General features: G+C 35.3%; 2 protein-coding genes across 8 annotated transcripts; one reads left to right on the top strand and one right to left on the bottom strand.

The window, feature by feature from the left end:
• The first annotated feature begins 844 nt into the window (after window positions 1-844).
• LOC114307415 (phenylalanine--tRNA ligase beta subunit, cytoplasmic-like) lies at window positions 845-3667 on the top strand. Of its 3 annotated transcripts, XM_082922857.1 has the most exons (6): window positions 845-1071; window positions 1660-1747; window positions 1838-2005; window positions 2430-2558; window positions 2647-2748; window positions 3422-3667. In XM_082922857.1, the coding sequence occupies exons 2-6, from the start codon at window positions 1697-1699 to the stop codon at window positions 3428-3430; spliced, it is 459 nt and encodes a 152-aa protein (XP_082778983.1). In that variant the 5' UTR covers window positions 845-1071; window positions 1660-1696; the 3' UTR covers window positions 3431-3667. The 3 variants fall into 3 exon arrangements, with proteins under 3 accessions (XP_082778983.1, XP_028108628.2, XP_082778984.1); XM_028252827.2 differs by lacking the exon at window positions 1660-1747; XM_082922858.1 differs by lacking the exon at window positions 845-1071 and having other exon boundaries at window positions 1096-1747.
• A 1970-nt stretch (window positions 3668-5637) lies between these two features.
• LOC114302232 (E3 ubiquitin-protein ligase UPL4) lies at window positions 5638-10857 on the bottom strand. Of its 5 annotated transcripts, none has more exons than XR_014366141.1 (5): window positions 10554-10857; window positions 8763-8921; window positions 8508-8669; window positions 6159-7166; window positions 5638-5873 (listed from the first exon to the last, which is right to left on the bottom strand). XR_014366141.1 is itself a non-coding variant. In XM_082924479.1 (4 exons), exons 2-4 carry the CDS (start codon window positions 8856-8858, stop codon window positions 5859-5861), a joined length of 273 nt encoding a protein of 90 aa, XP_082780605.1. In that variant the 5' UTR covers window positions 8859-8921; window positions 10554-10855; the 3' UTR covers window positions 5638-5858. The 5 variants fall into 5 exon arrangements, 2 of the variants coding, with proteins under 2 accessions (XP_082780605.1, XP_082780604.1); XR_014366139.1 differs by having other exon boundaries at window positions 10680-10857; XR_014366140.1 differs by lacking the exon at window positions 10554-10857 and adding an exon at window positions 9021-10547.
• Between the last annotated feature and the right edge of the window lie 7420 nt (window positions 10858-18277).

The following is an 18277-nucleotide window of genomic DNA, read 5'->3' as shown; positions in this document are numbered from 1 at the left end:
ACCCACCGGCCCTGGATTGAGGCCACCGGCCGTGTCTTCTTGCTACCGGCCATTGGTGAAATATACCATTGGCCGGTCGGCATTTGGTGTGGCCGGCCGACCATCTGTTTGGCCGATGGACTCCTTTTCTGGCCGATACCACCTTTTTGCCTTTTTTAGGCATAATGCGTGCTAGCTGTGCCAGCTGGAATGCACGGACCCTGCCCCCCATGCACGGGTGTGGCTGTTTTAAACCATTGTACCTTTTTGGTCCAAGCTTCCCAGAGAAGATTGCACCCTTTGCTCAAGCTTCTTGAGGAAGCTTGACCCTTTGTCATAGCTTCCTCAAGAAGCTTGCACCCTTAGCCTAGCTTCCCTTGGAAGCCTTGACCCTTTTTGAATAGTATGATTCTAGGCACTACAGCAAAAAAAAGGTCTATGGTGACGAAAACGCATGATGAAAAAATATTTCATCTCCAAATATACATGTTTTAGTGATGAAAATAAGATTTCGTCTCTAATTGTACTATTTTTAGAGACAAAAACAAAATTTAGTCACCAAATGCTTAAAATAAATAAATAAAATAATAGGTGACGAAATTTTTTTTCATCTCTAAATTTATTTTTCATCACAAAACAAATTTCCGCCCTTTGAAATTTGGGTGGAAAATTTGGGTGCCATTGTAAAAAATTTCAGAGACATATATAATTTCATCACCTATAATTTAAGGGGACAAAACGACGCTGTTTTGTCTTTCCAAATCATTTTACCCAAATCACTCTTCTCTCTCGCGCTCTTTCTCTCACTCTCCCCCTTCTCTTTCAGTGGCTTCAAGTCACAACCCTCCCACTCGCTGCTCGCAAGGTAAGTTTTTATTCTCGATTCAGTGTTTTGGCGAAACTGTGCTTCGATTAGCTCGCCGAGTTGGCTCCTCAGTGGTTTCAAGTCGCAACCCTCCCACTGTGCTTCGATTGGCTTCACCACCTCCATAGCCAAGTGGCTTCAAGTGGCAACCCTCCCAATGTACTTCGATTGGCTTCACCACCACCACAGCCACCGTCATCATTATCAACTTCTTCGAACCCCCTCCGGTACCTCTCTCCCTCTCCATCTTTCTCTCTATGCTTCAAGTGTATAATGGTTTGATTGTTTATCTAGGTTTAAAATGGATAATAGTTTGATTGTCTATAATGGTTTGATTGTTTATCAAGGTTTGAATTTGGGGTTTTATTCCCTTTTTTCTTTGATTTCTCTTTCTTTGAATTTGGGGTTTTATCCATGTAGACACTACCTTATCAAGGTTTGATTGTTTATCAAGGTTTGAATTTGGGGTTTTATTCTCTCTTTTCTTTGATTTCTCTTTCTTTGAATTTGGGGTTTTATCCATGTAGATACTACCCATGTCTTTTCACTGTCAATGAACCACTACAGGAGGTATGGTTAGCAGTTGGATTTCTATATAAATCTGTATATTAAATTTTCTGAATTTGGAGTTTATTGGCTTGTTCTATTTTTGATTAAATAGAATTATCATTTTATAGTGTTCTTTTTGATGCTCAAATTCCTGTTGTAATTTTTTTTCCAGTTAAATTTTTTCCAATTAAAGGCATAAGAGGTAGTTATGAGATGAAAATAATAAGTGGCAATTCTTCAACTCAAGTGACAGATATCTTTTGCAGTTGTTGATCGACAATTTAGATAACTATAAAGAACAAAATGACAGCAGAGAACAGGACATGTTTTGTAGTTGTTGTTTTAAACACAATGGTAAGACTCAAAAGTTGCAATTACATTTGTTTGTCATTTTTACCTTGGTGTCAACAGCTGGGTGATATAATTTTTCTTTTATTTTTCAAGGTAACTATGTGTTCAGTGTACTGCGAAAGGAAGTTTGAGGTTGAACCAGTTGAAGTAATTTATTCTGATCGGAAATCTAGTGTTTACCCTGATTTATCATTCTACCATGTGGAAGTGCCTTTATCTTACGTCATTGAAATAGTCGGAGTTCCCTTGGACGCAAATAAGGTACTACATTTTCTGCTCATTATTATTTTTTTATACCTTCCTACTTGATTCATTTAGAAACTTTAACTTTTCCATTTATTGGACTGACATGTCATTACAAATGTACTGGGGTTGAAGCAGTTCTCTTGTTAGTTTGATTGCTTCTATTTCTTTGATTTTTGTGTATCAAATTGATACTTGAGATGTGGATTCTTTGTTGCTTTGTTTTTATACTTGACCAGTCTGTTATTTGTTGCTTTGTTGTATATTCTGTTGTGTTAATTATTATTTAAGGTTTCTTATATCCCATTTAGAAACTTCTAGTTTCTATACCGCCGATGAAAAAACTTTTAGTTTCTATTTATGTTCCATGACAACACCCTAATGAAATGTAGTTTGGCTAGAAAACAAATAATGTATTCACATGACCTGTTCCTGCCTTCAGGTCGCTGGTTTGTTGAATAAAATGCAATTGCATGCCAAGAAGTCTGACTTAGTAGACAAATGGTCCACTTTCATTGTTTTTGTACCTACTACAAGAAGTGATATTCTTCGTCTGTGTGATGTTGTTGAGGTATGAATATTGATATTTTACGTAACAAAAGCAAGCAGAGCATCATCATGTTGATTGTTCCTCACACAGCTTGTTCTTTCTTTGAAAGGATGTTGTTATTGCTTTTGGCTATAATGAAATTCCAAAGAGGATACCTGCATCTCTGAAGCCTTTGCCTTTGAACCAGTTCAGTGATCTTATTAGATCAGAGGTATTGTCTGTGCCTGTTTTTTAGGTTCTTTTACAGTTATGCTATAGGGACACTTCTATTGTTTGTGCCTACAAAGTGTGATGCTACTGTTTATGATTCTTGTTTTTCTTTTTTTAATTTATTTTTATTTTTTATATATCAATTTCTTCTACAACAGTTAGCTTTGCATTGTTTTACCCCTACAATTATTAGGTGATTGCATTATATTGAGTTTTTTTTTTTTTTTTTCTTGAATGGGTGTCGGTCAGGCTACTTATTATAAAGGAATAACAGGAGTTTTTGAATGATCAGTAATATGCTTCTAATGATGCTAGAGACATCTCAGTTGTTGATCGTCTTTTCTTGGACTATAAAATTAAGTAACCATGCTCCTCTCATCTTTTAAGAAATCAAGAACCAACACTTACAGAAAAAGAGTAGTAGCAAACAAAAAGGAACCCTTTCCATAAGGGTTGATGCTTGGTGAAATGGTAAAAGTTTGCATTTCCAAGCATAGGGATACAGGCTCAAGTTTGAGAACAACCATTTTGACTGGTCATAATACGACGTTACCATGCGCGTCGTAGAATCGTATCTATGACGTGTATTTGGCATCGTAAAAACCCTTTTTTGTTGTAGTGCGATGACTTGTTGCCGGTTAAGTATGTTAATTATTCTTTTCAAACATTTGCAGATATATTAGCAGAGTTACCAAAGAGAGAGAAAGAAGCAAATATTAAACCTGATCCTGATATTGATATCTTCATGAAGGTCATAAACGAATGCTACCAACTTCGAAGAATTTCCTAACAAATGATGTTTTGTGTTGATACTAGTTGTTTTCATAAACGATTGTATAAGTTCTCTTGTTATGACTTGAATGATAATAATAACATAGATAAAACAAGAAATGTTTAAATTTGAATTCACTGGGTTTTGTTGAAAATGGAGTTTATAATGTATAGTTTCATCTCTATGTGAATTTTATGTTCTAAAATTATTAGTGTAGTTAAGGTGTTCTCTTCAACATTCAGACACGTTTCAATTTTTAGATTCTTTTAAGTTCCCTTGGATTGAAGATTTTGTTAAAAACATGAGATCACTAAACTTCTGAATGTGGTGTTTATGCATGAAGTTAAGGTGTAAAAAAAGTATTGCGGTTTGAAAACCAAGTAGAAAAATGCATTTTTCCAACACTTAGGCTTGAAATAGGCCATCGAGGGCCAAAATCGTGAAACACTCACAAGAAGACCACGGGAACACCTTGAACACCTCAGGAGGGGCCAATGTAACTTGTGAAAACTTATGGAACTAGCACTGGATTCCCGGTTTGAAAACTAAGTAGAAAAATGCACTTTTCCAACACTTAGGCTTAAAAATAGGCCATCGGGGGGCCAAAATTGTAAAACAGCCACGAGAAGGTCCGGGGAACACCTCAAACACCTTGAGAGGTACCAATGTAAGTTGTGAAAACTTACGGAACTAGCACGGGACTCCCGATTTGCAAACTAAGTAGAAAAATGCACTTGTCCAACACTTAGGCTTGAAAATATGCCATCGGGCTCCAAAATCGTGAAACAACTACGAGAAGGCCCGGGGAACACCTGGAACACCTCGGGAGGGACCGATGTAAGTTGTGAAAATTTACGGAACTAGCACAGGACTCCTTGTTTGAAAACTAAGTAGAAAAATGCACTTTTCCAACACTTAGACTTGAGAATAGGCCATCAAAGGCCAAAACCATGAAACAACCACGAGAAGGCTTGGGGAACACCCCAAAACCAATGTAAGTTCTGAAAACTTATGGAAATAGCATGGGGACTCCGGGTTTAGGTGGTGGTTTCCTTTGTATGTTATGTGATGTTTCGTATTGAACAATGTTGTGTGTTTGATGACTGAATGGAAATTTGATGAAATGTGCATTTAGTATGAGTCCGGGTAAGAGTCGGTTTTGGATATTGTGTGAGTTGTGTTGGTACCCATGGGGGGGAAAGATAAAGGTGCCCAATTGCCCTATCTAGGCTTATCGTTGGACGAATGTGAGAAAATATTTTTGGGCATCCACTGATCCTGCCATATTGTAGTTGGCAAAAGTAGAAAAACAGATGATTTTGGGTGCCCATAATAGTCGGCAAATGCGGTGGCGGTTTTTAAACAAAAGAAACTTGTGTTTGGACTTGGACTCTAACATGGGACTCATTGGTTATTTTATTTAGATGTGATGATGAATGATGTGGGATGTAAATATGTTTATTTAATTGTTATAGTGTTTACATGACACTACAAAAAAATTGCTTTTTTGCGACGGTAAAATGCCGTCGCAAATACTCAAAACGCCGTCTCAAAAAGTTTTTTGCGACGGTAACTGGCCTTTTGCGACGGTAAGTGGGGGGTCGCAACAAAGGGGGTTGCAAAAGGGTTTTAGCGACGGTATAACGCCGTCGCCTTTTTTTTGCGACGGCAAAAATGCCTTTTTGCGACGGAAAAATGCTGTCGGCATTAACATGTGAAAATCTGAATTTTTTTGAGACGGCATTGTCTTGCCGTCGCTAAAAGTGTTATTTGCGACGGCACAAATACCGTCGCTAAAAGGTTATTTGAGACAGCACCTGATGCCGTCACTAAAGCACTATTGGCGACGGCAAATAATACCGTCGCTAAAAGTCTTCCTTTTCAACCAATTTCCCTGTCTTTTGCGACAGCATTGCTGCCGTCGCAAAAAACCCTGGTTCTATTTTTCTTTTTGAGACAGTGTGTGCTGCCGTCTCAAAAAAAAAAAAAAAAAAAAAAACTTGTAATAAAATTATTAAAAATATGAAAATGACCTGTATTAAATGAAAAATAACTAAAAAAAAACCGATAATTACATAATAATATAAAAAGTTCAGTATATAAATAAAAATTCATCCATAATTAAAATATTCTTTCATTCACAACAATACATCAGCAAAATTATTCCACTACATAATGTTGCATAATACATACATAATGTTGCATAATACATACATAATGTTGTTCACAAATCTAAATAACGTAAATAAAAAACAAAAATTTTCTTCATGATTCTTCCGTGGGTTACAAAAACAAAAGTTAGTCATAATCTTTACACGCCTGCGACAAGAAGCAAACTGCTACTCCGGAAATATCTGAAAATAACAAAATAAAAATAATTAATGACAATATAATTGTGTTAATATTTTAATTACAGAAAAACATAAAAAATTAACTACTATATAATTACAAAGATAGTTTAGTAAATAATTTTGGCTAGACAGAAATCCGGCCCTAACTCCCAAACCGAAGACCCGATTGGAGTCCCATCTTTTCCCAATTTACCCTTCTACAGCTCTCTCAATTTTTTCGTCTCACTTCGTATTGTTTTAACTATTTAGAAGAGGAAAGTTATGGAATTATGTTCTGCTTTGTTTTACCTTTTGGACAATTGTTGTTTACAGAAAATGCCAATTCTTGCTGAAGTTCATGTAAAAAGACTTAACTTGATGTACAATTCAACCAAAGTTGATGCAAGTGTTTGGAGTCAGCTACACACAATTATCACATTGAATTTTTTGACATAAAATGAGGTGATAGCAAAAGTTCATTCATGAATATAGATGAAAGTGAAATACTGCAATAGTGACCTCAAAGTAGATGAAAGTGAAAGTGAAATACTGCAATAGTTAAAAAGATTCCCAACTTGCAGTCAAATGTGTGGCTTACATGGGCAATAATAAGACACCAAATACACAGCAATAAGCACATCCTGACGAAATGCATAATTTATGTCAATGTCAAAGGTTGGTTACAGTTTTTGTTTTTTTGTTATTTTTTTTCGTCTTGGCAGAAAAGGCTGGTTATAAGTGAAGCAGCTATACGATCAAAATATGCCAAAAGCCAGCTTTATAGTATATTCTGGACTTGAAACCTGTGCATCTTTTTGTTTCTTTTAGTATCATACATATAAAAAATTATGTAAACTCAAACTTTATAATGAAACAAAAAGCTTTAAAGGTCATAATGAAGCTTCTTTGCTTTTAATGTATCGTTATTTTTTAGCCTTTTGATGCAAACATACAAATCTCGGGTAAAAAAAAATACTCAAGAAGGGTATTGCTGGGAGTACTGTGTCAAACCGAAGTGTATGCTATATATGACTAACATGAGTACTAAAATTTATATAGTAAAAAATAGAAACAATTCTTACAAGCACAAATCTTATTTTTTGTAAAATGCATATTTTTTAAGGGAGCCAGCTACACATATGAAGACAACAACCATATTAACATGCATGTTCTGTATATTCTTTTCAAACCCAATAAAATTTAATCTATAAACAATCAAAGCATGGTGTATTTAATGATTTATAACCAGATAGGACTGTAGGCATACCTGAGGTTATGAGTAAAGACTTTGAAGATCTGACCTGTTTTTAAATCATTCTGATCAAGGACAGATTAAGAAACATTTAGATAATTGTCCTGCATCTTTCTTTTGTTCTCCTTTCTCACCTAATCACTACTTCAGCTTCTTTTACTGGGAGCCATACGGCTGTCCATGTTATTGAGGTACACAGTGGTTTCTAGATAGGTCTTTATTATCTATAATTAGCACACTATTTGTGCTCATTGGAAGTGGTGGTCTGCTGGGTTCAGGAATGCACCAAATGAATTTAATATTATTATTATCGGGTGGTTGGTAGATTTCTTGGGAAGTCTAAAAGGCTTGATGGTTTATCCATACTCATGTATTTATATATATACAGATGTGATGAGGCTTGTGTGTGCTTTTGTGGGACAAAAAACAGTGTGTGCAATGGTATAGCAACACTACATTGTGTGTAGAGCGATACAAAAACATTTAGAAATTTTCGTAAAGAATCATTGGTGTGTTTGTTGTGGGAGCTATTATTGTTTGTCTAATAATGATGTTTGTGTTTGTATTTTAAACTTTTTTGATAGCATGATTCATTCAAGATTGTTGTTGTGAATTGAGTCAATTTCTCTAAGAATTGTTTCTATTTTACATCAGTGTTAAGCTAATATAGCACAAATTGTTTATATATAATACGATACTAAAATTTATATATATAAAAAAATATATATAGTTTTTACAAGCACAAATCTTATTTTTTAGGTTTTGTCGTATCATCATACTCGTATTCGTATCATACACAAGTCATATTGTCCAAATTCTAATCTCTAATGTAGGATTTGTGGTTCAACTATGGTGGTAGACTAGTGCAATTTCAGAAAGAGAAATTTCAATTGGAGTCGAACAGGACGCATAGCAAGTCAAAATGAAAATGCTGGTCCAAGTTATATTTTCAGACACGGGTACAGTTCAATCAGAGTTTAAACAGAATGCATAAGACTTCAATTGGAGTAAACAGGACTCATAGCAAGTCAAAATGGATTTGCTGGTCCAAGTTATATTTTCAGAAAGAGGTAGAGTTTAGTTAGAGTTTAAACAGAATGCATAATGCCTCCACAAGTATTTGCCATTGTCAAACCTGCCTACTTCAAGCCAACAAACTAAACCAACTATGATTACACTTGTTTGATCCCATTATAGAAACAATTGTTCCATTTACACCTTACGTCCATAAGCACTATTGTGATACTTAATAATATCGTATGTTTCACATGTTCAAGTAGAATGTTGAGGATTCAAAGAAATAATAGTTTATATCTATTTCCTTCCAATAATGATATTTATCAACATGAGAAAAGAAATAGCTGCAGATTAATGAAATTGTGTTGCTATAGGAGCAAGAAGAGTACCTGATTGCAATGTCCATCAACCATATTAGGAGAAGGCATTTTATGAGAAAGATCATAAATAGACAAGATATCCTTCAATATGCTGCTTATATTAAGCTCAAAAAGAGTCCTGACAGCTACAATTGAACCAGAAGCAAGTGTGACAAGTAGCCCAATCAAACCCTGTAAACCAATATGGAAAAAGTTTGAATAAATAGACATGGTAGGATATTGAGGACAACCATCACACAAAACATAAATAAAGAGACGGCATACGGTGTAAACTGGTTGGCACAAGATGGTTCGACAATTCAAGTCTATCAGATGTGTAGCTTGATGAATCAGTCCATGTTTACAAAGTTCGTCCAACATATCAGACGTGTGGCGTGCTCCTTCTGCTATCTTTATCAAGCAAGTGGCTACATTTTCAACAAGCTGAGAATGACATGGAAAAACAAGAAAATGTTTAAAAAATCATAAGATCAAATATTCCAGTGACAAGATAACCCGCACACACAAAAACATGATACAAACCTACCGATCCTCATACTGAAGAAGTTTACACAATATTGGAACTGCCTCCATTAAAGGTGCAGGACATTCAGAAGGAAGTTTCTTACACAAATTGACTACAGTAGAAAGTGCAAAAATTGAAAAGTAAGACACAACTAGCTTCACAGGTATCGAAATCCATGTGACCCAAAAATTGCTTTAACCATGAAATTTTCATCACTAATTAAATAAAAATTGAACTGTGTCAATTGCGATTTGAAGAAAAGAATGTCAATACTACTGACTTTATTTTATTACTGGGGTACTTAAGCAGTATTATAAAAAAAACTAGTCAACAACATCGCCATATATATATATGTAGAGAGAGAGAAAGGGGAACATAGAATAAAGTCTAAGTCCTCATCTCTTGCATTGTAACAATTTTTGTTCTTTGTCGTTCCATTACTTGTTCTCAAGGACAAGAATTAAACACACAAAACAAAACAAAACAAAAAAAAACTCGAGTCAAAAGTGGCAAGTTGACTCCTTTCTAGGTGCTATTCAGCACTGTCAATGGCATTTACACACAGCCAATATCAGTATCATTCGACAAATCACTTTAGCCATATGCTCTAGTGATGATTCAATTTTAATTAGTGCAAAGAATTATTGTACCAAGACCACCAGCAACATAAACGTAGATTATTCTGTCAATCTGACACATTGATCAGAAATGGAACTTTATGCTTCAGTTCTTTCTTTCTTTCTTTTTTTTTTTTTTTTTTTTTGATAATTAAAGAGTAACCATTTTATTAGAAAAAGAGCATCAAGATGATGCTACAAACACAGCCACAACCAGCCCCACTCCAACCTACATTTAGACATGTAAAGAATCAATAAAATCCACAAAAGAAAATGAGTCCAGAACCACACTTCCTAAGACCCAACTATACAAAACCACCAGAAAAAAAATCAGTAGTATTGACAGAATCCTATTTCACAAAAAATACTTTCTTGGAATAGCGAAATTCTAGCATTCCAACCAAGAATCAGTCGTGATTTATTCAGGTATTGTCATTGAAGGTTTTTCAATATTAAAATTCGAATAAATTTCACTCTCTTGCTACCAATCACCACAAAAAACAGTTGAAGCATTATGTTCTCTACTACTTCCTCTTAATTGCATTGATTATTTGATTATATCTAACTATCTATCTAACTATCTAACTATTATATAAACCCAACGCCATACTTAGTGTAGATGTCAAAAATCAAACAACACAAAAAAGAAATAAAAAATTTTTAAAAAAATAATTGAATGCATCACAAGATCCATAAACAAAAAAATAAGCAAACGGCAATAACATCAACATCTGGAAGGTGAAAAAAGGAAACCAAAATGTGAAGAAAATCATGGAAATTAATAAAGCATTTGAGTGACATACAGACACAGAACACATGCATTGCAATCAACATCAGAAAACAGAGACGGAAACAGAAAATCAAGAGAGGAAAAGAAAGAAGACCTGTAACGAGAATGGAAACAGAAAATCAAGAGAGGAAAAGAAAGAAGACCTGGTCACCTCTAGGCACAGTTTCAAACCAATGACACCCCCAAACAACAATGGAGAAAAAAATATATTCAAAAAAATGAGAGGGCTTTGGATGTAATTAGAGAGAGAGAGAGGGGGGGGGGCATACAGTCGTCACTCGCCGTCGCCGTCGTCACTCGCTGCTCCCTCGCTGCTAGCCGTCGTCGATCACCGTCGTCCGTCACCGTCGTTGAATTTTGGCTCAAGGGCTTTGGGGATTTTGTTCCAAATGGTTTTGGGGATTTTGGTTTTAAAGTTTTTAGGGATTTTGGGGAAATAGATGACCGCGAATAGGCTAGAATGAGCGGGATAGAAAAATTTTCATGCAAAAGACCATTTTTTTGAGACGGTTTGAAAATGCCGTCGCAAAAAACCATTTTTTGAGACGGCCTGAAAATGCCGTCGCAAAAGACCATTTTTTGCGACGGTACCTATACCGTCGCAAAAAGTTCCGTGTTATTTGGGCTCTTTTCTTGTAGTGTGATTAACAATAATTTCAGGTGTTCAAAGATTTCTTGTTGTGTTTTGTCTCAATGATGTCACATATTTATTCAAATAATTAAATATTTGGTTGAATGTATTCCTATTGGGCATATAGCTCAACCCTATTTTATTTTTTAATAATTGATAATGCACCACACCCTTGATGAGTTGGGGAAAAAGTGAGCAATGGTTCAATTTGAGAAGGATTGGCTCAAGGATATTTTGTAGTTAATGTAGAAAACTTTGTACCTAAACTTTGAAATTTGTTTTGTTATTTTGTATGCCCTTGAGGCTTATTATTTTTGTAAGGCCATCTAATTTATTGAACTGGAAAGTGAAACCAGGGTGTTTTGGGAATGTGAATGTTGTATTGTAATCTTTTAAATCCTAGTTCAATGAGAAAGATAACCTTTGGGGATATCTTATGGTGTCTGTCTTGAAATGTTCCAATATGTATTTGCAGGGTGTTACATATTTATTGATTGTGGGCTGAGAGATGAGAGTTCTATATTGTTTGAGTGTTTTTTTTTTTTTTTTCCTATATTTTCTTTTGTGCTCAATTACCTATAAATCTTTGTTGAGATTGAGTGCTCATCTGTGGGTTAAGTGTGTAAGATTACACAAAGTGACTTTTGTTACAGGTCTGAGCTCATGTTATGTACAGGTATGAGTGCTCATGAGGGCCACCCTTTGTGCTGTTGCTACTCTATCTTATGTTGTTATGTTGCTTATTTATTTGGATGTTTATGTTTGGACATTGCTACATTATGCTTTTATATATATATTATTTTTATTTGTCTAAAAAAAAAGAAATAAAATGGGATATGCAAAATTAAAAAAAAAAAAAAAAGGTCGGGAATTTTTCGGGCTCGGGGAAATAAGATTCCCATTAAGGAGCCGGGGGCAGGGGAGAGGGGTAGGGAGTGATGGGTTCCCCGCCGGGGATCTGGGGCGGGGACGGGGATGGAAATTTTTTTAGCTTTGGGGATCGGGGACGGGAAGTGTAATCCCTGATCCCGCCCCGACCCGTTGCCATTCCTAATAGCACGTTCCTTGCATAGGTATTTTATACTAGTATATATATACATAGAATAGAAAATAGAGTTAATTACCTAAAAGTCTTATTTACAAATGCTATGGTAGTTCAAATCCTATCTAAGATTTTTTGAACCAATAAGTCTTATTTAATAAAACTGAGAATATTAGTTTTTCCCAGATTTTAAAACTAAGAACATTATCAATTTTGCATAGTAATGCTCTAGATAATTATTTCACTAACTGATGAAAAAAAACAGAGCATGAGATTAAATATTTTTGCCCTACTACTTATTAGGTTTGATTCAATTATCCAATAAAACCGAGAACATTATCAGTTTTTTCATTTTTAAATTTATTTATTTGTTTATTTTCAGTTTTGCACATCAATATTCCATCATCATGTTCCTTTATAGAAACAAAATTTTTAATTTTGCACGAAAATAATTTAGTTTTTTCAATTTTTTCAAAAAAAAAAAAACATTTTTTTTTGCACACAATTTTTTTTTTTTTTTTTTTTCAATTTGAAAGTTGATATTTTAAAGTTTTGGAAAATCAAAGTAAATGTTAAAGTATCATGTTCCTCTCTAGATAATCATAAATGATGAACAATCATTGTATGAAGGGTAATTCTGACTATTAAAAATTTAATGGAACTTAAAGGTCCAAAAAATCTTAGTTAGGATTTAATAAAGTATAAGTTCATAAATTAAAACTTGTCTATAAATGTCCTTAAAAAATATGTACAATTTATTGATCTATGAAAAAAATAGAACATATAGTTGTGTAAATGTTGGACTCGTATATGTACCGAAAATAAATGATAATATATTATAAATAAATAAATAAAGCCTTGGTCTGATAATTTAAATCTTCAGCTAAAAAAGCTTAGGAAAGCAAAGCAATCAATCTTTTGGTATGAGATAAATTTAAATTATTATTTTTTTCAAGGTTAATTGTCAATAATTTCAATAATATAAGACTCTTTCTAAGAAACTCTAGTATGTTTCAGACATTTACCTACTTTGTTGTATTTCACTTTTTTGGCATGTATTTGCTTGGTCCATGCGTTAAAAAGTTTCCTTCAGCTATACTCTTATGCCAAACCCACGTAAAATGTCTCTGCATCATCATATCTTGGAAGCAACACTTCGGCAAATTGCTCAGTAGCTTTGTTTCTTTATATAACCATTTTTACATGTTTATACTTTAGACTTTTTTTTTTTTTTTTTCAGCAAAGAAAATTTTAATTAACAGCATGAAATTAAAAGTACAGGAAGATGACATGCATCGAGAGAGATTCGAAAAGTACAAAATACCCCTACTACTGCTACTTGCACCCATACAACCAACCCGTTAACCTCACAATTTTTTCTTTTAAACAAAAAAGTTAAGAAGGACTTAACTAGAAAAAAAAAAAAAAAAAAAAAAAAACATAAATCCCCACAAAAACAACCCACACAACCCAAAAAACAAAAAACCAACACCAAACACCCAAGCTGCTACACTCCTCTTAACAACACCTAAGCAACTAACACCTCTTAACAACAAACCACACACTACTAATCAACCCGAATATTTTATCCACCCATCCTGCTGCCCATCAAAACCAAGACCCACGCCACCAAAATCAAATCTTTTCAACAGCCCACCTGACAACACTCTACCAAGGCATGAAAAGCACTCTGCACCACCCAAACCAAAGCTTTTCAGTAGCCCACACCTGACAACACTCTGCCGAGACAATTCCTTGGCCAGAAAACTCCATAGCCAACAGCTCCAAGGCTGGAGAAACTCCACACCCAGCTCCACTTCCATGGTCGGGACCGAGCACTCCTTGCAACCGAACACACCCAAGGATGATCAAGACTTACGACCATCACCACAGCCAACCAAGACCCACTGCCATCTCCACTTTCATGGTCAAACACAGCTTTCCGGCTCCAAACTCCGAACACGCCCACCGTAAAAGCCCCGGTGTTGACAATCCAAAACATCGAACAACCGCCAAGACATCACCATACATCTGGATGAAGTTCACCCTTCAAACTCCCACTCGAAAAGGAGCACTCGAATGAAATCTTAGACAAATCTGGATCAACTACAACATCCTTGTTCTCTCCAAACAAAGCACCGAAACAACTCCATAGATCCGAAACCGAGCTTATCCCTCAAACTCCTACTCGCAAATGAGTGCCCGAATAAAGATCCAACCAGATCTGACCATCCTCTATTCCGGTCCAAAACCGACCTCCTTCTACTCTGTTTTGACCCTTAAACCAAGCACCCCCAGTTGAAACAAAACCTGCAACCCCAAGGTTGAGACAAAAACAGACAACAAAATAAACAACCCCCTGATGATACAAAATAAACAAACCGAAGCACCCCCTGATGAAACAAAAAAGAACACCAAAGTGGAAAGAAATTGTGGGAATCAAGTTTATTGAAAGCAGATACCAGCACACAAACACAAAAGAGAGCTGGGCCAGCTGACTGCCATAGCCAAAGGCGGCGATCCGCCGGCCAAAAGTGAGGCCCGGGGGTGGAGGTTTTTAGAGAGAGAGAGAGAGAGAGAGAGAGAGGGCTCTATACTTTAGACTGACATAAATAATCAAGAGTAGTAGTAAATATTACTTGAAAAAAAAGATGGAAAATGATCTATGGTGCTAATTATAAGCCAAAGATGACTCACCAATCATTGGTTGGTACGAATTGGTTTAACCCTAAACAAATTACTGCCAAGCACATGAATCGTGATAAACATATAATTCGACTTGTAAAGTAACTTAAGAAACATTAATGGATGAAAAGGAAATGGTTGCGCTATTGTGGGTAGCCTTTGAGTGACTCTAAATGCACCTCAAATATTAGGTTGAATACCTCATTACTTTATTTTTGGTTGGACACCCCAAATAAGTCCACTTTTACCCTTCTCACCCATGTGCCACCAATTTCACTTTTGTCACCAAAGCCATCTTCGGCAGCCTTCTCTGTAGCTTAGAATCCCCTTTCCATCGCTTCCCTTGCGGCCTCCTCTCATTCCTGTCGTCTCCCTTCTCCTCTGCCACCCTTTGCAACCTTGTTGCCGCCCTAGCCCCTTTCTTCTTCTTCACACTGATGGCCTCCGTTGCAACGCCGTCCCCCCTACTTTTTCTTGATGTCGAAACCCTTCCTAGTCACAAACCATAGCCCGGACCCCCTTACTCACCCTGAATTTCTCTTTACAGTTGCTAAACCCTAGATCTGAAAATCTGAGATATAGGGTTTTTAGACCTAGAAAAAGAAGCAAGAAAAGATGAGAAAGGGAAAAAAAGAAGAATAAGAAGAAAAAGAGGGCGACAATGATGAAGAGAAACGAGAAAAATAAGAAGGGGGATGGCGATGGGAAGTAGATGAGGTGCAACGATGACGACAAGAGGAGTAGAGGTAACTGCGGTGACGTGGAGAAGGGGCAGCGAACCACTAGTTGGAGTTGAGAAGCGATGATTGAAGGGTTGTCGGAGTTAGAAGCGGATGACTGGAGGGCTACCAGTGTTGGATAGGGTTTAGGGTTAGAGTTGGGTTATGTTGGTAATTTGATTAATGGGTAGGATGGTATTAATTTTTTATTTTTATTTTTATTTTTTATAATGGGAGTGTTTAGCCTAATTTTTGGGGTGCATTTAGAGCCACCCTAGCCTTCTTGTAATTAATTGTGAATGTACAAAATTGCCCTTTAAAACTCACTTAGTAACCTTAACTTTGGGGCATCTCCAACAACTCCCTCAAACAGGGTGGAACCAGAAATTTTTCTTATGGGCTGAGGTACACACACGCACACACACACACAAAAAAACACTTATTAAAGAAAATTTGTTATATGAGTGCTGTGATAATAATTTGATGGTGTGACAATATAAAAATAAATAAGGTATAATATTCATTCCAGTATAAAAGATATAATAATATCATTTTTTTCATCTATTTGCTGAATGAATTGCTGATGAAAAATATACTAAATGTTAGTCTAATGTAATTAAGTTTATTTTGTAGAGTTTATTATATTTTTTTCCAAACGTTATGGGAAATCAGCGTAATTTATTCTAAAAAGAAGTCACATTTATATCTTGTACAAATAAAATCGACTCGATAAAATTGATACTATTAACTAAATTATAAAATAGTTGGAGATCATTTTATTATTGATTGTAAAATCCTAATGAAATAAAAAATTAATAAATAATTTTTATAAAATTATAGTATCATTTCATTACATGTTTTATAAATATATATATATATATATATATATATATATATATATAAAATATAAGAGTTATTCTAATTCTCAAAAACTTGAGGGGGAGGGGCCACCCCAGTCCGTCAATAGTTCCACCTCTACCGTCAAATCAATTTTTTAAGTTATTTTGGAGAACTTTGCTTCTAAAAATATGCTTCATTAAGTTCCTCAAGTGCTTCCCCATTTTAATGAATTCTTGCATGAATTGCTACATTAGCTTTTTAAATGTGGAGAGACACGGCAGAAGACACCAAAAAATACAATCAATTATATATATATATTTTTAAAATTTTTTATGACTACATCATAGTTCTAAATCGTGGTATCGAATAAGGTAACAATATCGATCGCAGAGTATCGGTATTGGTAGTATTGGCCGGTACGTATTAGGAATCGGGTGTCGTGGCCGTGAAATTTTAAAAATCATTAGCAATCCCTCTAAAACTCAATTTTATGCATTTTTTTGACTCTTTTTGCCTTAATTTGTCACATTTTAATCAAAATTTTGATATGTATGAGCACTTTTGACTCATTTTTAACTAAATAATACATATTTATTTTAGTCTCAATTATAACTTTCAATTATTTACAATTTAAAATAAATCCACAGCAGTATACCAACTAGACCCACGAGTTGGTTAAAGAAACATATGGGCCCAAAATTGCTCAAAACAACCCACCAACTCTTCAGCATAATATCCTGGCCCAAAGCTATCAATATACATTTACATAAAATATAAATATAAAAGATATACTCTGCGGCTGCACATAATACCTAGCTTGTTGTAGCCTCAAAGCTTCACTCAACAGCGCATGACCAAGAAAAGCATTCTGAAACACGCCAGAAGCCGCCGAAGGACAGCACGACCTCCTTGTGAACCTCATAGTTGCACTCTCACTTTAGCGAAGACCAGTAATTCAAAACTAGAAATAGCATCGGAACCACGAGCAGTTCCTCTGCGCTGATTTTCATCCGTACCGGCGACAATCGGACTGTATTGCCCTATGTATCAGATTCAAGCCGCTATGTACCAAGACTAGGACGCTACGGCTAGGAATTTCATTCTCACCGCTATACCGGTCCATATCCGAATCAGTGCTCTGATTTTCCGATACGAACGTACTGGCCAATATTTAGAACTATGGACCACATCCAATCAAATAAGAAAATAGTGAAGAGCATTGCCAAAGAAATTAGTTGACCGAGTTTCAAGGTTAGTCAAATGGCTAAGCTCGAGTGGATTAAGTTAGAGGAAGTCGTAAGAGGGTGGTTATCTATTTAGAAGTTGTTTAGAATAATCTAAATAAGTATACTTTTTTACTTTTCATAAAAAGATATGCAAAGTAGTAGAAAAGTAATGTGAGAAAAATAAAATAAAAAGGTGTGCTAAAGTAACACATGTCAAATATTGCAAACACGAGACACAATCCCAACTAAAGCGAAATAGAGGGGGAGTGGTGCCTAAAATCTCTCAATAGTAACAACATAACCAACCATAAGTAAGCAAACCATTCAGAAGATCACGTGTATAATCATTAGCATTAAACCTATTATTCCAGTGAGAATTCATCTACAACTATTGACTTATGTATCAAAGAGTCCCCTGACTAATCACCCCAGCATGAGAATCTTTTTTTTTTGGTGTTTGCATTTTCATTCAAGCGAGTCCTTATGTTGTGTTTGTACCCTTGGGCATCATCTCCTCTATATGGTAATTTTTCTCCACATAGAAACCATAAATTATTTTAACATAATTTCATAGTATATAGCCTCCAGTTATGCCCTTCTTCTAAATTCAATGTTGTCATTTATTTTTGTTGTAGTTGGGAAATGATAGCATTCCAACTATGCTAGCTTTTTACTTCAAACTTCAATGTACCTTGCACATTTTTATTGGCAATATATTCCACTT

The sequence above is a fragment of the Camellia sinensis genome, chromosome 4, assembly GCF_055761805.1.
Source record: "Camellia sinensis isolate YWXY chromosome 4, ASM5576180v1, whole genome shotgun sequence".
In the NCBI taxonomy this organism is placed as follows: Eukaryota; Viridiplantae; Streptophyta; class Magnoliopsida; order Ericales; family Theaceae; genus Camellia; species Camellia sinensis.
The sequence above is the reverse complement of the archived record's forward strand: the minus strand, read 5'-3'. Positions and strand labels throughout refer to the sequence as shown.